Source organism: Bactrocera tryoni, chromosome 2, assembly GCF_016617805.1.
Source record: "Bactrocera tryoni isolate S06 chromosome 2, CSIRO_BtryS06_freeze2, whole genome shotgun sequence".
Taxonomy (NCBI): domain Eukaryota; kingdom Metazoa; phylum Arthropoda; class Insecta; order Diptera; family Tephritidae; genus Bactrocera; species Bactrocera tryoni.
Window position 1 is genome coordinate 30,270,296 of NC_052500.1, and position 20,354 is coordinate 30,290,649.

General features: G+C 38.9%; 1 protein-coding gene across 1 annotated transcript in view; it reads left to right on the forward strand.

Moving 5' to 3' along the window:
• The window catches only part of LOC120768926 (dynein heavy chain 7, axonemal), a 48,825-nt gene extending 29,269 nt beyond the window's left edge, over positions 1-19,556 (forward strand). Inside the window, exons 28-33 of the mRNA XM_040095706.1 lie at positions 2,870-3,048; positions 7,906-8,284; positions 9,915-10,912; positions 11,329-11,584; positions 16,413-16,564; positions 18,908-19,556. Coding sequence (XP_039951640.1) covers positions 2,870-3,048; positions 7,906-8,284; positions 9,915-10,912; positions 11,329-11,584; positions 16,413-16,564; positions 18,908-19,414 — 2,471 coding nt within the window. The 3' untranslated portion in view covers positions 19,415-19,556. The remainder of the gene's footprint in view (positions 1-2,869; positions 3,049-7,905; positions 8,285-9,914; positions 10,913-11,328; positions 11,585-16,412; positions 16,565-18,907) is intronic.
• Positions 19,557-20,354: the final 798 nt, after the last annotated feature.

Here is a 20,354-nt window from a genome sequence, read left to right on the forward strand (position 1 = left end):
CACGACGTAAAATGCACAAAGTCGTTCCGTACGTCAGTCCGAGTTGCTGCGAACGGCGCCGAATTGACTCGCCACAGCTTTCGTGTACATTCTCAGCAACATCTGCTATATTTTCTTCACTCCGTGTTGGACGTGCTTTATTCGGTTGAATATTATTCAAAAACAAGTAAGGAAGGGCTAAGTTCGGGTGTCACCGAACATTTTATACTCTCGCATGATAAAGTGATAATCGAGATTTCATTATCCGTCATTTACATATTTTTCAAATGCCGCATTTGTGTAAAGTTTTATTCCGCTATCATCATTGGTTCCTAATGTATATATTATACAGAGAAGGCATCAGATGGGATTCAAAATAGCGTTATATTGGAAGAAGGCGTGGTTGTCAACCGATTTCACCCATATTTCGTAGATGTCATCAGGGTGTCAAGAAAATATTATGTACCGAATTTCATTGAAATCGGTCTAGTAGTTCCTGAGGTATGGTTTTTGGTCCATAAGTGGGCGACGCCACACCCATTTTCAATTTTTAAAAAAAGCCTGGGTGCAGCTTCCTTATGCCATTTCTTCCGTAAAATTTAGAGTTTATGACGTTTTTTGTTAGTCGGTTAACACCCTTTTAGTGATTTTCAACATAACCTTTGTATGGGAGGTGGGCGTGGTTATTATCCGATTTCTTCCATTTTTGAACTGTATATGGAAATGTCTGAAGGAAACGACTCTATAGAGTTTGGTTCACATAGCTATAATAGTTTCCGAGATATGTACAAAAAACTTAGTAGGGGCGGGGCCACGCCCACTTTTCCAAAATCATTACGTCCACATATGCCCCTCCTTAATACGATCCTTTGTGCGAAATTACACTTTAATATCTTTATTTATGGCTTAGTTATGACACTTTATAGTTTTTCGGTTTTCGCCATTTTGTGGGCGTGGCAGTGTGCCGATTTTGCCCATCTTCGAACTTAACCTTCTTATGGAGCCAAGAAATACGTGTACCAAGTTTCATCATGATATCTCAATTTTTACTCAAGTTACAGCTTGCACGGACGGACGGACGGACAGACAGACATCCGGATTTCGACTCTACTCGTCACCCTGATCACTTTGGTATATATAATCTGTCCCTTAGTTCTTGAGATAACGATTTGAAGTTTTGCACACACCTTTTTCACACTAAGACTCTGCCCATTTGTTGGAATCGCCTATGTCGGGCCCCTATAGCATCTAGCTGCCACCAAATTGAAGGGTCAAATATATGTCCTTGTCTGGTAAACCTTTGTATTTGAAAAGATAATGTCACAAAATTTGGCATTATTTGTTATACATGGCATTGCTATAATCTCCGAACAAATTGTTCAGATTGGACTACTATAGAATATAGTTGATGTAAAAATTGACCGATTACACTTAAGTTCTTGTATGGAAAACTTTTTTATTTGTCCAGATATCTTCACGAAATTTGGCGAGTTGTGCGAGTTTTTATATATCTACTTTACTTTATAGTCAAGTCAAGTGCATACAACTGAAATACAAGGTCTGTCGCAAAAGAAACAGAACTTTTTAAATATAACTGTTTCTGGTGGCGCCACCTATTGGTGGGTATATGAAATAAAAATTTTGATTTCTTGTTAACATTTCGTAAAAATTTTAAGACAATTGGATAACTACAATCGATGTTATCGATCAAAAAGTGACAGCAGCTTTTGGTCATCGGTCGTAAAATGCAAAGAGCAAATATTAAATTTTGTTTTAAACTTGGGAAAACGTTTACTGCAACATGTCAAATGATGAAAAAAGTTTATGGTGATCAGTGCCTATCCCGTAGTAATGTGCATGAGTGGTTTAAGCGATTCCAAGAAGGTCGTGAGGACCTTTGTGACGATCAGAAGTCGGTCGTCTTCAGAAGTCAAAAATAAAGACAATGCTGATTTGTTTTTACGATTCCGAGGGTATTGTACACCGAGAGTTCGTCCCACCTGGCCAAACGATTAATGCTTACTTTGGTGTTATGAAGCATATTTTGTCACGCATTCGTCGTGCTCGACCACAACACCGTGAGGCAGGCTCCTGGCGCCTGTTGCACGATAATGCGCCGTGTCATCGGTCGACGCTTGTCACTGATTTTTTGACAAAAAACTCCATATTAACCATTAATCACTCACTCTACCCACCTGATCTGGCACCCTGTGATTTTTACATACCGACGACCGATATTCTCAAGAGCATTCCGAAAAATGACCTTAAACCCTCATTTGAAATTCTGATTGACCGGACTAAACGCTGTATCGAAGCACAAGGAAACTACTTTGAATAAAAAAATATCACTTTTGAAAAATATTATTTTTTTGTTGCTTTTTTAACAGTCCTGTTTCTTTTGCGACAGACCTTGTACATGCCTACATTTTCTGTTGTCAGTAACGTTCGACAACAAAGGATAACACTCTGATTTTCTCTACAACTTTCAAATTGTCTTGAGCATGTGTATCACTGTTAATTGAAAATTAAATTAATGACCCAAAAGCTGTTTTCTAAAGTTTAAAAGCATTTAATTAGTTAATGGATGCCATTTACTTTGCTTTAATTTGGCGAAGTAGTCCTTAGGAATATATTGTATATGTACGACTATTTGTTTGAGCTTTGAGTGGTTTTGTTTTACTAGATTACTGACCGCCATACCATGGCACAGTGGCCAAAATGTGACACTCATTTTGTTTGTTTACGGTAATATCTATAACAATATTATCTTCCAATGTGTCTTCTAAATCTTTTGTGATACATATTTAAATATATATATATGTATATATGTATATATCGACGTGTAACAATATTATAATTAATTTGTAATTTACTTCTCATTTCATTGCAGTCGAATTGGCAAACATTGATCCCATGTATCAGTACAGTCTCCTGTGGTTTGTCTCTCTCTTTACGGCGTCGATTGACAATACCGATAAAGTGGATGACATTGAAGAGCGTTTAAAAGATTTACGTATACACTTTACGTATAGTCTCTATGTAAATATTTGCCGTAGTCTGTTTGAACGGGTGAGTGAAATCTATTTTTCAGTACTCTCGCTAAATAGAATTGATTTTACTTGTATTATATTAAGGTCCGCACATGGTTAGTTATTTAGTTATTGTTGTTCGTTGGCAATGCCGGTTGAACTATTTTGCAGAATTTGTTTTTTCACAACTTGTAATATAAATGTGCTAGTTGCGTTCAGCTAATTGTTGCTTGTAACACCTTAAAATAAATGAATGATATGGAAGTATAATCGGTATAACTGGACAAACTGATTTCTATCTATCCATCAGTAAAATGATTAAGTCGCTACACTACTACACACGGCTCACTATATGTTATGTTCTCATAATTCCTTACAAAAGTTGGTGTCCTCGTTCTAGATTTCCCCCCTAGTTCTTAGACTACTGTAATCAAAATGTAAGGCAAAATTGTCATTTAAAAATCCCGGGCGTCAGGAAGGCAGGTAAACTTGTTATCCTAGGGTGCCTGGACTCAAAACTGCAAAAGTCATGTGCAAAACAGTAAATCGGAAATACACAAAATGAAAAGAACTCAGAGCAGCAATCAAGAAAAGCAAAGCTGCGTGCTTTAAAGAACTCTGCGATAAAGCGGAAGAAAATCCATGGGATGGAACGTACAAAGCGGTAATGACAAAGATTAGAGGTGACAAAGGACAAATGCCGACCTGCCCTATACTACTTAAGGAGATAGTAGAGACTCTGTTTCCAAAACAACAAACGCAAACAGTAGACCTAGATAGGGTAGAGCCTCCAGTTTTTTTGCCAGTGGATGACAATGAAGTTGCAAAAGCTTCGGAACGTTTTGGTAACGCAAAAGCACCTGGTTTGCCAGCGCCTTCCGTACGGTGTCTCACGAAGCCGCAGGAGTGATTGCAGGCATAATGCCACCTGAAATAATGGCTAGTGAGTTAGAGAGAGTGTACAGTAAAAGCAAAAGTAGCGGTAAGCCCCTAACAGCTAGAGAGCGCGAGGAAGAAAGACAGCAGAGTCTGAAAGAATGGCAATCTATGTGGGACTCAGCGCCCAAAGGACGATGGACGCACAGGTTGATTGCAAATGTGGAGACCTGGGTTAGCAGAAAGCATGGCGGCGTTGATTTTTACTTGACGCAGCTATTAAGTGGTCATGGTTGTTTTAGGGAATACCTCCATAAAGAAAATGCCGAACATATCTTTTTTCATTGCCCAAAATATGAGAGAAACGGAAATTTCTGAAAGAATAATGCCAGATAACATAGTGCCACACATGCTGCGGTCAAAGCAGGTGTCGAACCATGTTAAGCACTGGGCCGCTAAGGTTATTCAAGAGCAGCGAAGACTAGAACGACTGCGATATAGCGAGGCAAACAGCCAAAACCAGTTCGAAAATCCCTGAGACGTTATAGTCAATAGGCTTAGCTTGCTCTGCGATGTAATACTTAATCGGTAGTTCCGCAGGGCATTTCACCAAAGCTATGTGTCGTTATTGAGATGTTTTTTTTAGTGGGTTAAGGTCCCACACTACTGTTGTAAGGGCAACAAATGAAGATTTTACTATGATACACTGGAGGTGGTATCAATCGTGAGTCCACACTGTCTGTCAAAGTATTCGTCAAACGCAAGCATCCTAAAGATGTCATCTCCTCATGAACCTAGTAACTGATATGCGTGTCTTATTGACCTACCAGATTAACCTAACCTAATCTAACAATACTTGATTTTGTTGAGCATTAACTTTTTTGCGAAAGGAGTATTTTTGTGCGGACACGAGAACACCTCTATCGACGAGGGCCACGTCCAAAAAATCAAAAATTTGATACCTGAAAATCTTCAGTTGACAATAAAAGACTTCGATGATCGAGAACACCGCGTTTGCCTGATTTGGCTCCGTACGACTTCTGGCTATTTAGCAAATTCAAAAGAGTAATTCGGGAACGACGTTTTTGATTGTGGAGATAAAAATCGAAGATGGTCTTGAAGTCTTTTCCGGAAAAATACTGTTTCGAGGACTAGAAAAGCGTTTGCAAAAGTGCGTTTTAACGGACGAGGATTACTTTGAAAGGGATGAAATTGATTTGGAAGAATGAATAAAGAGTGTACATTTTATAAACAAATCCGCCTTACTATTTGATCACAATAGTATACTGATGGAAGAACTTCAATAGTATTGGTTGAGGTTGAAAATTGGGAATATTAATTATTGTAATCGGTTCACACTTTATTCTAATATTTCCTTGGCTATCCGGCTTATTTCAAAACGTGAGCCATACAATAACATTAATTGAGATCTCCTCCCTTACTCCCTTAGTATATAGAGATTTCATACCAAATACGGACACCTTGGCTGATACCTTCCCATATCTGCTTTATAACTAATGAATGCTCTAATTTCTGTGCGTTTAGTTTATTTTAAATTATTATTATCTGGGTTGGTTAAGTAATGAAACTTCTTCTGAGGTCATTATGCTGCCAACATTTCCATATGCTCGACAGACTTTAGATTTTCCTTCATTTTGCGAGAGTTTGTAAAGTTTATAGGGTTAATATTCTCCGCCACTTAGTCGTCCATTTTTTGTAACGATCATTACTAGTTTGGCATTATCAAACATTGGTTTGAAAATATCTTATATTTGTATTCATATATGTATAGAATGTATAGTAATGCCATGTGTAAGATATATATTAATGTGAGCCATATACTCGTTCATGCACTTGAATATTATAGATATATGTACATACATAGAATATGTATATGTAAATTGTGTATAAATAAATGAATACATAATCCTATTAACTTAATCCCATACTAAAATAATAGTATTTAGTGTATCTACATATTCTTCAAGATTTGTTTCATTACAACAAGCCTATCAGCGAATCGCTCTATAAATCTTCTTTTACTTCCATATTGCCAAGGCGAACCAACAGAAACGCATGTGTGCAATTGTACATAAATTACCCTGCAGAGAAATGCATTAGCTCTTAACTGTTTTCAAATTAATTCGTACTGATTCGATAAGCAATTATGGTATTGCGTTAGCCCTTGCAACTCATATATAGAAAAGATTGACCGTTTTGACTGACGTGAGCTAATTGTGTTGTTTACAGTAACTTAAAATATTCATCTCGGCCAAAAAATCGACTTTCGACGTGGATTAACTAAGCAACAGTGCATTGATGAACTTAATCTAATTTTACGTTGAAGTTTCATCAAAGAATTCAATTGAGACCGCGGATTACACCAAGAGGGATGTCGTGAAGGTCGTAACTGTGCGCAAACTAATGTTGCCAGATCGTCATGTGACCTATCGTGAGACTGGTGAGACCAGCCTGCTTTCAGTATTGTTGAATATTTGGCTCTAAAAATATTTGTTCACGTTGGATCCCACATAATTTGCTCAAAAATTACTTGTGTCGATATGTTGAGAGAAATGTTAAAAAATAGCATATCCGTGCTTCGAAATACGTCTCTGACATCGACACAGATGATGAATCTTGGATTTATGCGTATAAGACCGAAAGTAAGTAGCAGACCATTGTATGGGTGTTTCTAGATGAGCAGAATTCAACAAAAGTTGTTCGCGCTCGAAGCATTGGACATGTTCCAAGCGTATTACTAGAACAACTCTTGTAAAGTCCTGACTTGGCACCGAATGACTTCTCTTTATTCCCGTGCGTTAAGAACAAACTAAGAGGTTAACATTTTTGGTCACTGTAGAAGTGCATGCAAAAGTCTATAGATCTTAAAGTAGAGTATTCTGAATAAAAATAATCTCCTGAGTGGTTGGTGTGGTGAATTGAAGTATGACAGTGTTGTGACTTTGTGTAGAGCTGCGTTGATGTGGCGGCTCTAGGGGAAGGCTTTTCTCATTTAGCCAATAATTAATATTTGTTTATGTTCTCTAATCTCGAACTATAAAAGACAACCCTCATATTTCATGATCGTTTTCATATTGTTTTCCATAAGCGAATATTACACACCCCTAAATTGTACACATTTTTAATAAAAACCACATTTGTTTTCTTTTCATACTGTTGCTTTGAGAGATAAGTTGACGTTTCCCAAGTCCGTTTGTTTAATTCTTCAAATCTTCTATAAAATAAATCTTTTGGTTATATAATTTATAAATTACTGCGGCTTCTATGGTACATGGCTCGATCTGTGTTTGGACCAACTCCTTTTTTTTAATATACATGTCTCTTCGGTAGACAATTGTTAAATTCCGAGAAAGCGTGTGCGATGAAAAAGAAATGGTAAGTTTTCTGGACAGATATTCCCTATAGGGTACATTATCTTACTTATTCACTCCGTGGTTGGTAGTTTTCCTTATTTATTTATATTTTCTTGGTGAAATGTATCTCATTAATTTTCTGCTCTTTATCGACTCGTGCTACATCGGTCTTTGCTGTGCCATTACAATCCATTATCTCGGCCAATGGCGGGGGATATGTTTGGAGGCCTTTGAACTGTTTGTTACTTGATATCATTAGTGTCAGATTGTGCGTAAACAGCAGCCGACAGCATAAGGTGGTGAATGTGTATGTATGGAGACAAATATATATACATCCAAGTATTTATATACATACATATGTGTCTTTATGGCGCAATTTGACAATTGACTTAACTCTAAGCTTATATGCGTGTATGTACATACATACATACATATATACATACGTATTCAGCTCGGTATTTTCTTCTGTATTGTGTTATCTCATATGTACATCTTGTGAACTTAATCAATATTTAATATCCTAAGTACTTCCATATATTTTAAACGAGGCATGTACGCTTATTACTTTGAAAATCTTCCGTTGTATGTACCATACACTCTTCACTCTTTTTATCGCTCTCCGTCTCTTTCGTTTCAATTTATTTCAGGATAAGCTGCTGTTTTCATTGATTTTGAACATAAACCTTATGAAAGCTGAAAACTTGATTGACAATGCGGAATGGATGTTCCTGCTGACTGGTGGAATTGGCTTGGATAATCCCCATGCAAACCCTGCCCGCTGGTTAGGCGTTAATAGTTGGAATGAAATTTGCCGCCTCTCGGAATTACCCAATTTCAAGGGATTACGTGAACATGTCACTAGCAATTTAAGTGATTGGAAATTATTCTTTGACTCGAAAACGCCACAAGACAATGCCGCGATACCACAGCCATGGACGGCTAAATTGACTTTGTTCCAGAAGTTACTGTTATTACGCGTCTTCCGCTCGGATAAATTGGTTCCAGCAGTAATGAAATTTGTTGGTGGTAAGTGTTGAGAATATAAAATACAACTGTTTGTTGAATATATGTAGTATATGTATAGGTAAATAAGTTTGAAACTTACTAATACTAACATATTTATAAGCTTAATTTGTTGTCCGTAAAGTCCACAATTGACTATAAATATGGACAGATCTTCTTCTTATTTATTGGCGTAGGGACCGCTTTCGCGGTTATAGTTGAGTTTACAACAGCACGCCAGTCGTTATTCCTTTTCGCGGCTTGACGCCAACTGCAGATTCCAAATGTAGCCAGGTCCTTCTCCACCTGATCTTTCCAACGGAGTGGAGGTCTTTCTCTTACTCTGCTTCCCGAGGGTACTGAGTCGAATGATCTCAGAGCTGGAGTGTTTTCGTTCATTCGGACGACATGACGTAGCCAGCGTAGCCGCTGTCTTTTAATTCGCTGAACTATATCAATGTCGTCGTACATCTCATACAGTTCTGATATTTTGCCTTGCCTTCGTTCACTACCAGACCTATTTGCTTCGCTTCCTTATCCAATCTGGATAAACCAAAGCCAACGACGTGGTTGTTGAGGCCAATGATATCAATATCATCGGCGTACGCCAGCAGCTGTATACTCTTATAGAAGATGGAGAAGGTACGAGTTCTCTATTTAGTTCGGCAGCTCGAATTAATGTTTTTTTTTTTTAAGAGTAAATTAAAGAAGTCGCCGTAAGGGCGACGTCTCAAATCTCGTTTGGTATCGAACAGCAGGAGAGGTCTTTCCCGATCTTAACGCATCTTTTGGTATTGCTCAACGTCAGTTTACAGAGCGGCATTAGTTTTGCGGGGATACCAAGTTCAGATATAGTGGCCATAAAGGCACTTCCTTTTCGTGCTGTCAAAAGCAGCTTTGAAATCGACGAATAAATGATGCGTGTCGATTCTCTTTTCACGGCTCTGTTCCAAAATTTGGTGCATAGCTAATATATAGTCAGTTGTTGATTTTCCTGGCCTAAAGCCACACTGATGAGATCCAATCAGTTTGTTGACGGTGGGCTGTAACCTTTCACACAATACGCTCGATAGTTGAGGAGGCTTATCCTACGGTAGTTTGCGCAGATTGTGGGGTCCCGTGTTTGTGGATTGGGCAGAGCACACTTAAATTCCAATCGCCGGGCATGCTTTCGTCCGACCATATTTTACAAAGAAGCCGATACATGCTCCTTATCTTTCTTCTCCGCCGTATTTGATTTGCTGGACCGGCAATCCATTGGCCACCGTCGGTTTGTTGTTCTTCAGACGGGTAATTGCTATTCGAAGTTCTTCATGGTCGGGCAATGGAAGTCTGCCCCATCGTCATCGATTGGAGAATCGGCTTCACCATCTCCTGGTGTTATGCTTTCAGCAGGCTGGAGAAGTGTTCCCTCCATAATTTTAGTATGCTCTGGATATCAGTCACTAGATCAAGTCTGGGGCTTCTACAATAGTATGCTTGAAAATAAAGCTCTTGTCTTTGTCAGTTCTGCAATTTCAACTTGGTAAATAGTGTTAAAATTGAATATTTTTAGATATTTTTATGAACATAAACACCTGAATTTAGTTTATGCAACCAAAAACAGAAAAATACTAAAAAATTTATTTATGTGATATCTCTCTGTTTATTTCAGAACAATTGGGCCTTGAATTCGTCGATCCACCGCAATTTGACCTGATGGCCTCTTTTTCGGATTCTCATTGTTGCATACCACTTATTTTCATCTTAACTCCCGGCTCGGACCCCACAGCGACACTTTTGAAGTTCGCTGACGAACAAGGATTTGGTACAAATCGCTTGTTTTCGCTCTCCCTTGGACAGGGACAGGGACCTATAGCGACAAAAATGATAGACGACGGAATTAAACTCGGCAATTGGGTAGTGCTACAGAATTGTCATTTGGCCAAGAGTTTTATGCCAACACTGGAAAAAGTGTGCGAAAATTTGGTGCCCGATGCTACACATCCCGACTTTCGTCTCTGGCTCACCTCATACCCAGCCGATCATTTCCCAGTTGTTGTGCTGCAAAACGGCATTAAAATGACCAATGAGCCGCCAAAAGGTTTACGTTCGAATATAACGCGTTCGCTCTTAAGCGATCCCATTAGTGATCCAGAGTGGTTCGAGTCATGTAAACAGACACAGACCTTCAAACAACTGATATATTCGTTGTGCTTCTTCCACGCTGTCATACAAGAGCGACGCTACTTTGGTCCTATTGGCTGGAATATTCCTTATGAATTCAACGAGACCGATTTGCGTATAAGCTTAATGCAGTTGAAAATGTTTCTGGATCAATATGAGGGTGTGAATTATGACGCTTTGCGTTATTTGACCGGCGAATGCAACTACGGTGGACGTGTCACCGATGATTGGGACAGAAGAACCTTGAAAACCATATTGAATATCTATTATAGTCCTATAGTATTGGACCTAGAAAATCGTCATTATTTTGACGATGAAAAAATATACTGTATACCAGTTTTTAAGGAGTTAGAACTGTATTTGAATTATACACGCGAGTTACCTATACAAACCGCACCGGGTATATTCGGGTTCCATGCAAATGCCGACATAATGAAGGACCAACATGAGACGGATATGCTGCTGAGTCATACGCTGCTGACCCAGGTGAGTCTATAAGAGATTAGATCAGTGAATATCCTATAAGTTATTTGTTTGGTATATTAGTAAGTTTAAGTATTTTTTGTTGTTTCGAAATTTTGAAAAACTTCATTTTTATTAAAACTAAATGCCTTCCCAGGATCGTTTGGTAAGTGCATTAATTTCTGTTTACTATATTTTCATGAGTTTATACTAAGCTTATAACTGTTATATAACAGGATTTCTATCAGCGTCGTGTAAGTATACTATTTCGGCTGTTACCTTAGTTTTGAAATTCAAAATTAATATTGTTGCTATCTTTAATATAGATTTTAGAAAAGTCACATAGTTTCTTTGTTGAAACCTTATCTAAACGTTACCCTGAGAACCTTTTCCTACCCACTGTCCCAACCGATCCTTATATCCCCCCTTTTTTTATTAAGGACACAAGCGCCTCGTCAGCTGGCGATGAAGGTGAAGGCAAGAAAGCTTTAACGCCAGAAGAAGTGGTAACGAACGTTGCCACCGACATTCTGAATAAATTACCGAAAGACTTTGATCGCGACGCAGCCATATCCCGCTATCCGACAAGCTATCATCAGAGTATGAATACGGTGCTTGTGCAGGAGATGACACGTTTCAATGTCTTACTCGGCACCATTCGAACTAGTTTGATAACACTGCGAAAAGGAATAAAGGGTAAGTAAGGAGGAAATACCTTCCAAAACTTTATATTACATAAATATGAAACAAGTAAGGAAGAACCAAGTTGGGATGCAGCCCAACTTTTTATCTCGCAATTTGATAAGATCTAATCTCGCAAAATGATAAGAGTCGAGGAAATACTTTCAGGACTCAGGCACCGAAGCTAGACTATTTTAAATAACTGACATATTGACTGATTTGTTGTAAATTCAACCCGAATTCCAATCTTTTCGGAATGTTGGGGATTGGAGAAGTATTGGCCCAATCTTACCACATTTTTGATACAAGTCTCACATTGTTTTCAGAAAAATATTCTCTCTGAATGTCAATAACATTACTCACAGATTGGCGGATATTTTCGAGAAAAGTCAACCGTAGACCCTAGGATCGACTTTTTCGCTGTCTGGGGGTTTGAGAAGTTAACTGCAAAGTTTCATCCCGACATTTTCATTGGTGCTTGATTTGTACTGTGAAGTGAATTTATGGAATTCAAAATTGTGTAATGTGGGAGGAAGACGTGGTTGTGGTCCGATATCTTAATTGCTGCTGGATTTACAAATGGTAATGTGAAAGAATCAGATTGATGATGGTGCAGCACCCATTCTGTACTTTTAATACCCATGCGAGGGTGCAAAAAGTATCTTACGGTATCACTGAATGATAGCCACTTTATCTAAGGGAAACAAGTAGGTGTTAAGGAAATAATTGAAAATATATTTTTATTTGTAGAGAATATTCATAAAAATCGTTTTATATCTGTAAAAAATATATAACAAATATGAATGTAATAATTGATTAACTGCGCTGTTCGTCAGCCTCTGACTTGTCTTCCGCTTGAAAGATTTCCTGACTGATACGAACATGAGCAGACTCACGCGTTCCTGCCGGTTTTTCAACACTTATCTGCGAGGGCGAATTTTTAAACTCAGCTATTTCCGACTTCTCACTGATCCGTACGCGTGACGGGACATTAGCACTTTCACGTTGACTACGTAGAGAGGATTTCTTGCTTATATCACTGCTTCGCCATGAATGCTTTTCTGAGTGCGCTTCTTCTTCTGATTTCATTGCTTCCTCTGGTTGTGCTAATAATTCCGGCAACTCTTCTATTGATGGTGTTTTAGAAGCGTCTTTTACAACTTTACTCGTGGGGAACTCGAGCTCATGCATTGACGGTTCTTCAGTACTCTCCCCAGCTGATTGGAAGGAAAATCGTTCACTTGATTGGTCAGTGATTAGCTCAAGTGGTAGAGACTTTTGATAGATATCAGCAATTTCATCCTCCTCTGTTTTAATTGGTGCACGCATGGATACTTCTGAAGATATGGAACGTTCTACAGTCTCAATAGCTTCACTTTCGTTTTCAAGTATTGATATTTTTCGAAACACTTCATCCATTATACTTCGCAAGCCACCAGCACTGCTTTTACGACTTTGGCTGCTTCTGCTGGTACTCTGCCTATCTTCAGCTTGCTCCATATCATCGCTTTCATCCTCAGGTCCAATAAAATGTAAAAGTTCTTTGTAGATTTCAGTTAAGAATTTTGCTGGTAATTTATCTGGTTCAGAGTCGGCAGTCTCGGATGGATCATAGTAAAACTAGAAAGATATGTGCAAATAAGTATCAGAGCTAATATCAATAATGTACGAATCCTATATTCAAGCTACTTACGGCTTCCGGCATATATTGAAAAACAGTTGATATGTCCTCCTTATTTTTAGCAAAAGATGAAAATTCACTTTCCGACCAAAATCGTTCATGTTCTGCATGTACATGCACACCAGTTAAAAAGTTAATAGAAGTTGACGAAGAAGTCGTGGATGAAGGAGCTTTTAGGGCGTGGGTGGAGGGATGACGCAAATCCATATGTGAAGGAGATAACTGTAATTTACAAAACCGAGTCAAGCTATCACTTTCGAATATTGATCCTCTGGTATTGGTGACTTCAACCACATCTTTGATCAAATCAACCAGCAATTCTTTGACTGTGCGTTCGAGTGGTGTTTTCCATCGTCGACCAGGCACAGCACGTCGTATCAATTTTCGTAACAGAGCTCTTATTTCACGTTCATTCTCTCCACATTCGCAAGCGAGACAGGAACAATTTGAAGTTTCTTCTGAACTAAAGTAGTACAAATCGAGATCGATGAGACGATCGACCAGTTCTCTCACCAAGAATGTACATATATCGTAAGGTTCCAAAGCTGTGAAAACTTTATCGAAGAGCACTTCTTCAATAATATCATGTAACATCTGTTTAATCTCTATTTGCTTCAAGATTTCATTCAGATCAGGAAACATTATCTTCTTGAGTTTATAGCGTAGGGAATTATAATTTAGTGGATTTTGTATTTCGTGCAGTGAATCTAACCAGCGTTGTATGTCTATGTCGATGATTCGTGCCATATCTAAGACTTCATCTTCTGCCTTATGATGGGCAATATTCGGTATGTCTGTATCTAAAATCGTATCCAGATATTTGCGGCCAATAAGACAAACATCCATGGTTTCCTTGTAGACTTCTTCGTATATTTTACGCATATTATTTTCTTTCTGTCGCAGCCCAGCTTCGGCCGCTTCACGCCGCCAACGCTCCTTTTGTGCTAACATTGTGATGAAATGCAGTAGGCGTTGCTCTTGCAAGCGACCCATTTCTTCTGACAAGAAACGCATAATCCACCCTATTGTACAACCTTCATACTCTTGCACCATGCCTTCGACTTCCTCATTATAAAGTTCCTGCAAAAGATATTGTGCTCGTTGCTTTTTATCTTCTACAGATTGTCGGAATTTCCGGTCTTCTATGCGTTTAAGCTCACCTTCGCTGGCTTTCTTTTCTGCGGTCTCGTGAACTTCAACGTTTTCTTCGACTTTGGTTTCCATACTGTACTCTGATCTGGATATAACTTTATTTATTAAAACTGGCTTGGTCTTCTGGATGAGACATTTTGGTATGATCTTTTGCTTTACAGCTTTTTTACGTAAACTCTAAAAAAAGAGCGTAAATTTCAAAAAAACATTACACTTTAAATAAAAATACCTTTTACTTACCGTTAGGGTTTCATACATTTTCTGGAGATTCTCATCCGAGCAGAAATTCTGTTCGATTTCCAAAAGACGTTGTTTGGGCTTGGCCCATTCCTTAAGTTTTGCAAACGGACATACCAACTTTGTAAATTTAACTGCACGCTTTTCTAAATCATCCATACGCGCTTCGAATTCTTTACGACCACCAACAAAGTGTCTGCGTGCCGGATTAACACCGTAGCGCAACTGTGGTCCATAAAACTCCGAGCTCGGACTACCGAGCTGGCTAACAATATTCTCTTTACGCCAACACTTTGGCACACGGCGTCGTTTGATCTCCAGTTGGCGAATCCCTCTTTCATACTCCACCTGATTCTTGTGCAACGAAGCATCACGGCGTGCGAGTATTTCTTCGTAGCTGCGCTCAATGCGTACTTTTGAGGTGGCATGCATTTTCTCTTCCCGTTTATTGAACATGCCAATGAGTATTTCGAGTCGCAACATCTGGCATTCTTGTATATACTCTTCGCGCTCTATCCAATGTTCCCATTCGAAAGCCTGTAATACAACACTATCGCCCGACAGTTTGGCTTGTTGCTTCACTTCCTCGATTTGACGTCTCAGATTTTCTTTCAGTGCTCGAGCGAAAGCCCAACGCTTACGCGCTCGTTCAAGTACTTCGACTTGATATAAACCGGGTGGACCATCACCAGGCAAAATGGTGGGTAATTTGAAAAGCTCTATTTGCTCTAAATCACGCTCGTTATTCGAAACTTCAGGGAGGTAAGGCAAAGTTTGAGCGGACGATTCACTGGAGAGAAAGTGAGACAAATACTATTTATAATGGAAATTTACGAACTCAAATACATGTGCTTACCGATATAATGATTGCGTTCCTCGAGTTTTGACCTTTCTCTCCTTAATCTCTTCAAAATATTTACAATAAGCATACTTTTGTGCAGGACTATTCTCTGCTTCGGCAGAAAGATTCAACTTCATTTCGAGAACATTGACATTCGTGTCTGGTGTAAAGTGGTCTAAACCCAGTGCTTTGGATTTACATTCGCTGGGTGCAGTAACAATATTCATCACACGTCGTTCGGCCGGGTTGTTGACGCCTAAGGAAAACAGCTTTAACAAAAATATATTCTAAACAAAATGATAACAACAAAATACCTCCTCGCAAGCGCGTTGAAATCCGATTGTAGGAATGACTTATTGAATCGGTTGAACCAGATGTTAGCGAGTTACGGTCGTGGTCGCTCGGTGTAACTGTTAACTCCTTACGGTATGCGTAGTTCTCCAGACCAGGTTCGTTCGAGAACTCGTGTCTTGCATACATTTTAGCGGTTGTAGCCTTATTCCGCGCGTTCTTAAACGTCTTCAGATCGCTTTTTTCATCAGCTGTCGCGCATTCCGCGTTGTAGACGCTTTTAAACACGCGTTTCGCAAGCTTTTGATGGCTGGGTTGCGCCATAGTTTGGCTGATTTTATTTGTAGTTTTATTTTTGATTGCTTAAAAATTTATAAAATATTTTTTATGTCAAATTAGAAGTTCGAAAATTAGTGAATTTCATGCACAAAAATCGATAATTTGTATCTCTCACTCGCATTCATGTGATAACCGATTTTTATTTATTTACTTGAGTCGCCGCTTTTGCGTTCAAAGTACCTACAAAATTCACACACTTATTTGCTATCACAAATATACGCCAAATTGTTTATTATTTGCTTGAACCTTCTTTATTTCTTTCGTTCTATAAAGTATTTCTTATAATTTTTATTTTGTCACAGGTCTCGTTGTGATGTCTGCTGCCATGGAGGCTGTTTACCGTAGCGTACTGATAAGCAAAATACCAGCGATGTGGGCTGGCAAGTCATATCCAAGTTTAAAACCACTAGGAAGCTACATTAATGATTTTCTGCAACGTTTGAGCTTTTTGCAGGTAAGAATTCCTGGGCTAACACAGCTAACTAGTTTGCGTTGCCAAGCAATGTCATTGTAAACGTTTGATGTGTATTCATACAAAATACAGTATTTTCCGTTTAAAAGCACTAAGCTGCTTTTCTTAACTTAAGTAGGTCAAATTCCGTATTGCCTATTTAGACCCTACTTTAATTCCCCGGTTAAGTTAATGTTGCGAAGATAAAGTAGTCGATTAAGTATCGCGCGGACAGAAGGTTAACATTTTTCTGAAGAGACCAAAAGATTCGACCTTGACTGTAGTAGCATCCACTTAGTTTGAGGCCTTGGGAATTTGCTCTAAAAATTTTCTTCTACCCACCTCTTCCCTCCTAATAATCTTCTAGTATAGGATCATCTTTAGTGTCAGCGAGTTTAATTGACACACTAAGTCAATTAAACGTAATATTCGTTAATTCATATTTGGGAGTGGATTTAGGCGTGGAGTACTGTATATATGTATGTGTATTTAGGGGTTTAGTAAAATAGGTCATTGATTAAATATTTTCCTACTCTGTTTTTTAAAAAGATTAAAATAAGTTAACCATTTAGCTTGCCATTGATATTCCTATGACGGTTCGCAGAAAACAAAAGCTTTCATTCAAGAAATTATTGTTTAACCCTTCAGTGGTTCCCTAAAAATTGTGGTACTGTAGATTCTGTTCGTTGTATGCCTTTCCATTTTGAACATACCTTCAATACCATTTTAAACATAGTGGCCGGAAAGTGTATGGCTGCGGAAGTGGCTATCAGAGTCAAAAAATCTGGGTTCTTAAAAGAACACGTATCTGAACACACTTCGACTTCATACTGGATCACTTAGATCATCGCGTCGCTGAACCGAGGTCTGGCGGCTTCTTCTCTGCCCATATACCGAAGAGGGAGCTATGGGTGGGAAGAAGCCGTTGGAGGAGGGGGGCAGTGAGCTTCCTTACCGATGGGTCAAGGCTTGTGGGGAAGTGTGGTGGGGGGGTTTAGTGTCTGGAGCTCTCTATATCAACTCCAGCTTCAGACTTACTAATTATTGTAGCATTTTCCAACCCGAGGTTGCAGCTGTTAAGTTAGCAGTAGGTGCTCCCGAGGGCAGTCTCCTTTAGAGAAGTGACCTTTCACTCAGATAGCAGAGCGGCGATACTAGCCTCTAACTCATTTACAGTGCGTTCAGGAGTGGTCGAGGAGTGCTTAACCTCGCTATCAATAGCATCGAGTGAATTTGTGATAAGGCTGGTAAGGGTGGCGGGCCATAGGGGCTTGATTATAAAGTTGATGAGACATCAAGAAAAGGCACCCTAGAATTGCTATCAGTAGAATGAGAGCGGGTCGGTACTCCAGCATCCTCTTGTGTTCTACTACTAGGTAGTTGGGGTTCGCTGAAGCTTGATTAGCGCTGGACCACTATTGGTACATGCGCTGTCGCAAAAGCCTTTTGGCCCAAGATTGATCTCAGAAGATCCAGTGATCTCTTTGCCTTAGTAAGGCTAGCCTCTCCTTAGTTGTAGGGCTTTTAACAGGCCATTGCCCTAAGGGCGTCCATGCTGTAAGGTTGGAAATCAGAAATTGTAAGGAAGAAGATGTGGGGCAACAACTCAACACTTCCTTCTTGACAGTCCCGCGTTTGGGAGGCCAAAACTTAAACACTTGGGAGGGCATACATTCAGACATCCCATCGAGCTCACAGGACACAGAAATTAAACGCTTTTGCAAATTTGTAGTTGGTACGAAGCGTTTTGCTAATTTACAAGTCCGAACACAGGAGTTCTTCTCTTCTATGGCTTCACTAAGGAACGTACGATCTTCGATCAGCCATCTAATCTAACCTAACCCAACCCTTTCCATTTGTGTTCATTTTGGAGACTATTTTTGTTATTAGAAAAAATAGTAAAATGTTTTGGGTTTTTCCGAACTGTGGAGACGCATCAGCAGTACGAATAAACGGAGACTCCTTTCTTCAACCGGTTTTCCTCCGAGAATATGACGGTTGCTTTTTAGAATTTAAAGTTTTCGCTGATGCCAGACTCTTTTAAATGAGATCTCCGGTGTACATTAAACACGTTTGAGGATTTGGCAAACTGTAGAAAAAAGGTCGACTTTGCTAAGATTGGAGTTATACGAGTATGGACATTTAAATGAAATATACTACAAAATCTAAGATCGTTGAAGTTGGAATTAAAAATCGTTAAACCCAAATTCAAGTTTTTAGTAGGAATACCAGCTATATTTAAAGCTTAACCTCTAAATTTCAAAATTCGAAAAATAAAATTATAATATTATGCAATACAGTAATTATACAACACAGCAAAAATTACAAAATTATTTCACTTTTTAGAAGTGGTTCGATGATGGTCCACCGTCAACATTTTGGCTCTCTGGCTTCTTCTTCACCCAGGCTTTTCTCACCGGTGCTCAGCAGAATTTCGCTCGTAAGTATATTATACCAATCGATTTGTTGGTATTCGACTATGAGGTGCTGCGCTTAGAGGAAGATGAAACAAAAGGCATAACACCGCCGGCCGATGGTGTGTTTGTATACGGTGTCTTCCTAGAAGGTGCTTGCTGGGATCGTAGCGGTAATTGGCTAGCAGAATCACGGCCACGCGAATTATTCGACCGCATGCCATTGATTTGGATGAAACCAGTTAAGCGTAGCGATCTCAAAGAGCGTCACGTCTACCTTTGCCCGCTGTATAAAACTGCTGAACGTCGCGGTGTACTCTCTACCACTGGGCACAGTACTAATTTTGTCGTGGCCATGCTGCTGGAGTGCAATCCCAACACCAATCCATCACATTGGATCGAGCGAGGCACGGCGCTACTCTGTCAGTTGAGCTTCTGATTCAAGCGCTTCATTTTTTATATCTACGCAGTTTATATTATAATATTCTCTTATACATATTTGTATATAATTTTACATAACCTCATAACTATGTACTCGTATACACACCTATTAAGATTGCCTTCAGTCGCATGAACTTTATTTGGAATGATTATTTTTACAAAATAAATACAACACGTTAATATTTACTGCAATGTGCGTAGGAGCATTTTATCACCCGGGAGTACTAAGCAAGACATTTTAAGAAACTGCAAAAGTCATCAATTTCAATTTATTAAATATGGGTTTCAAGACGTGCCAACCAAACTCCACAAAAGGGTTATGGGGAGAGTTAAATGTAACTGTAAGAGATAAACTGTGTCAGATAAATGATGCATTACGGCAACGCGAGTGCGAAGGGTAAAAGGATAATAAATTTAATAAAAATGGATTTGAACGTGCGTGAAAACGAGCGAAATTCTTAAGTGAATTTATATCCGCTTAGGTACAGATGGTCAATCGATGGTACATCGAACTAAAGCTGCTTCCAAATTATATATATAAATTCAGTTATTGTGTTTATAGCAGATATATTATTGTTTTTTCCAAAAGAGTACATTTCGGACTAAACGACAAGCCCGAAACTGTGGGCAAAAAATAGTAAGATTTTTTTAATTGAATTCGTCCAGATGATGAAAGTTTATTAACATCACAACAATCATTAGTATTTAGTAGGGCTTGTCTTTGTGAAGGACATAAAGTGTATTCGGCGATTTTTACGATAAGTGATGTTATTAAGAAGTTCCATCAACTTTTGTGTGCAAACTCAAATTTCTAGTGCCCAAGTATTCAAAATGTTGAAAAAGACATTCGATGATAATAGTTTGTCGCGAGCAAGCGCTATTGATTGGAAGAAATTATTCAAAGAGGATCTAGAACGTGTTGACGACGAACCACTTCC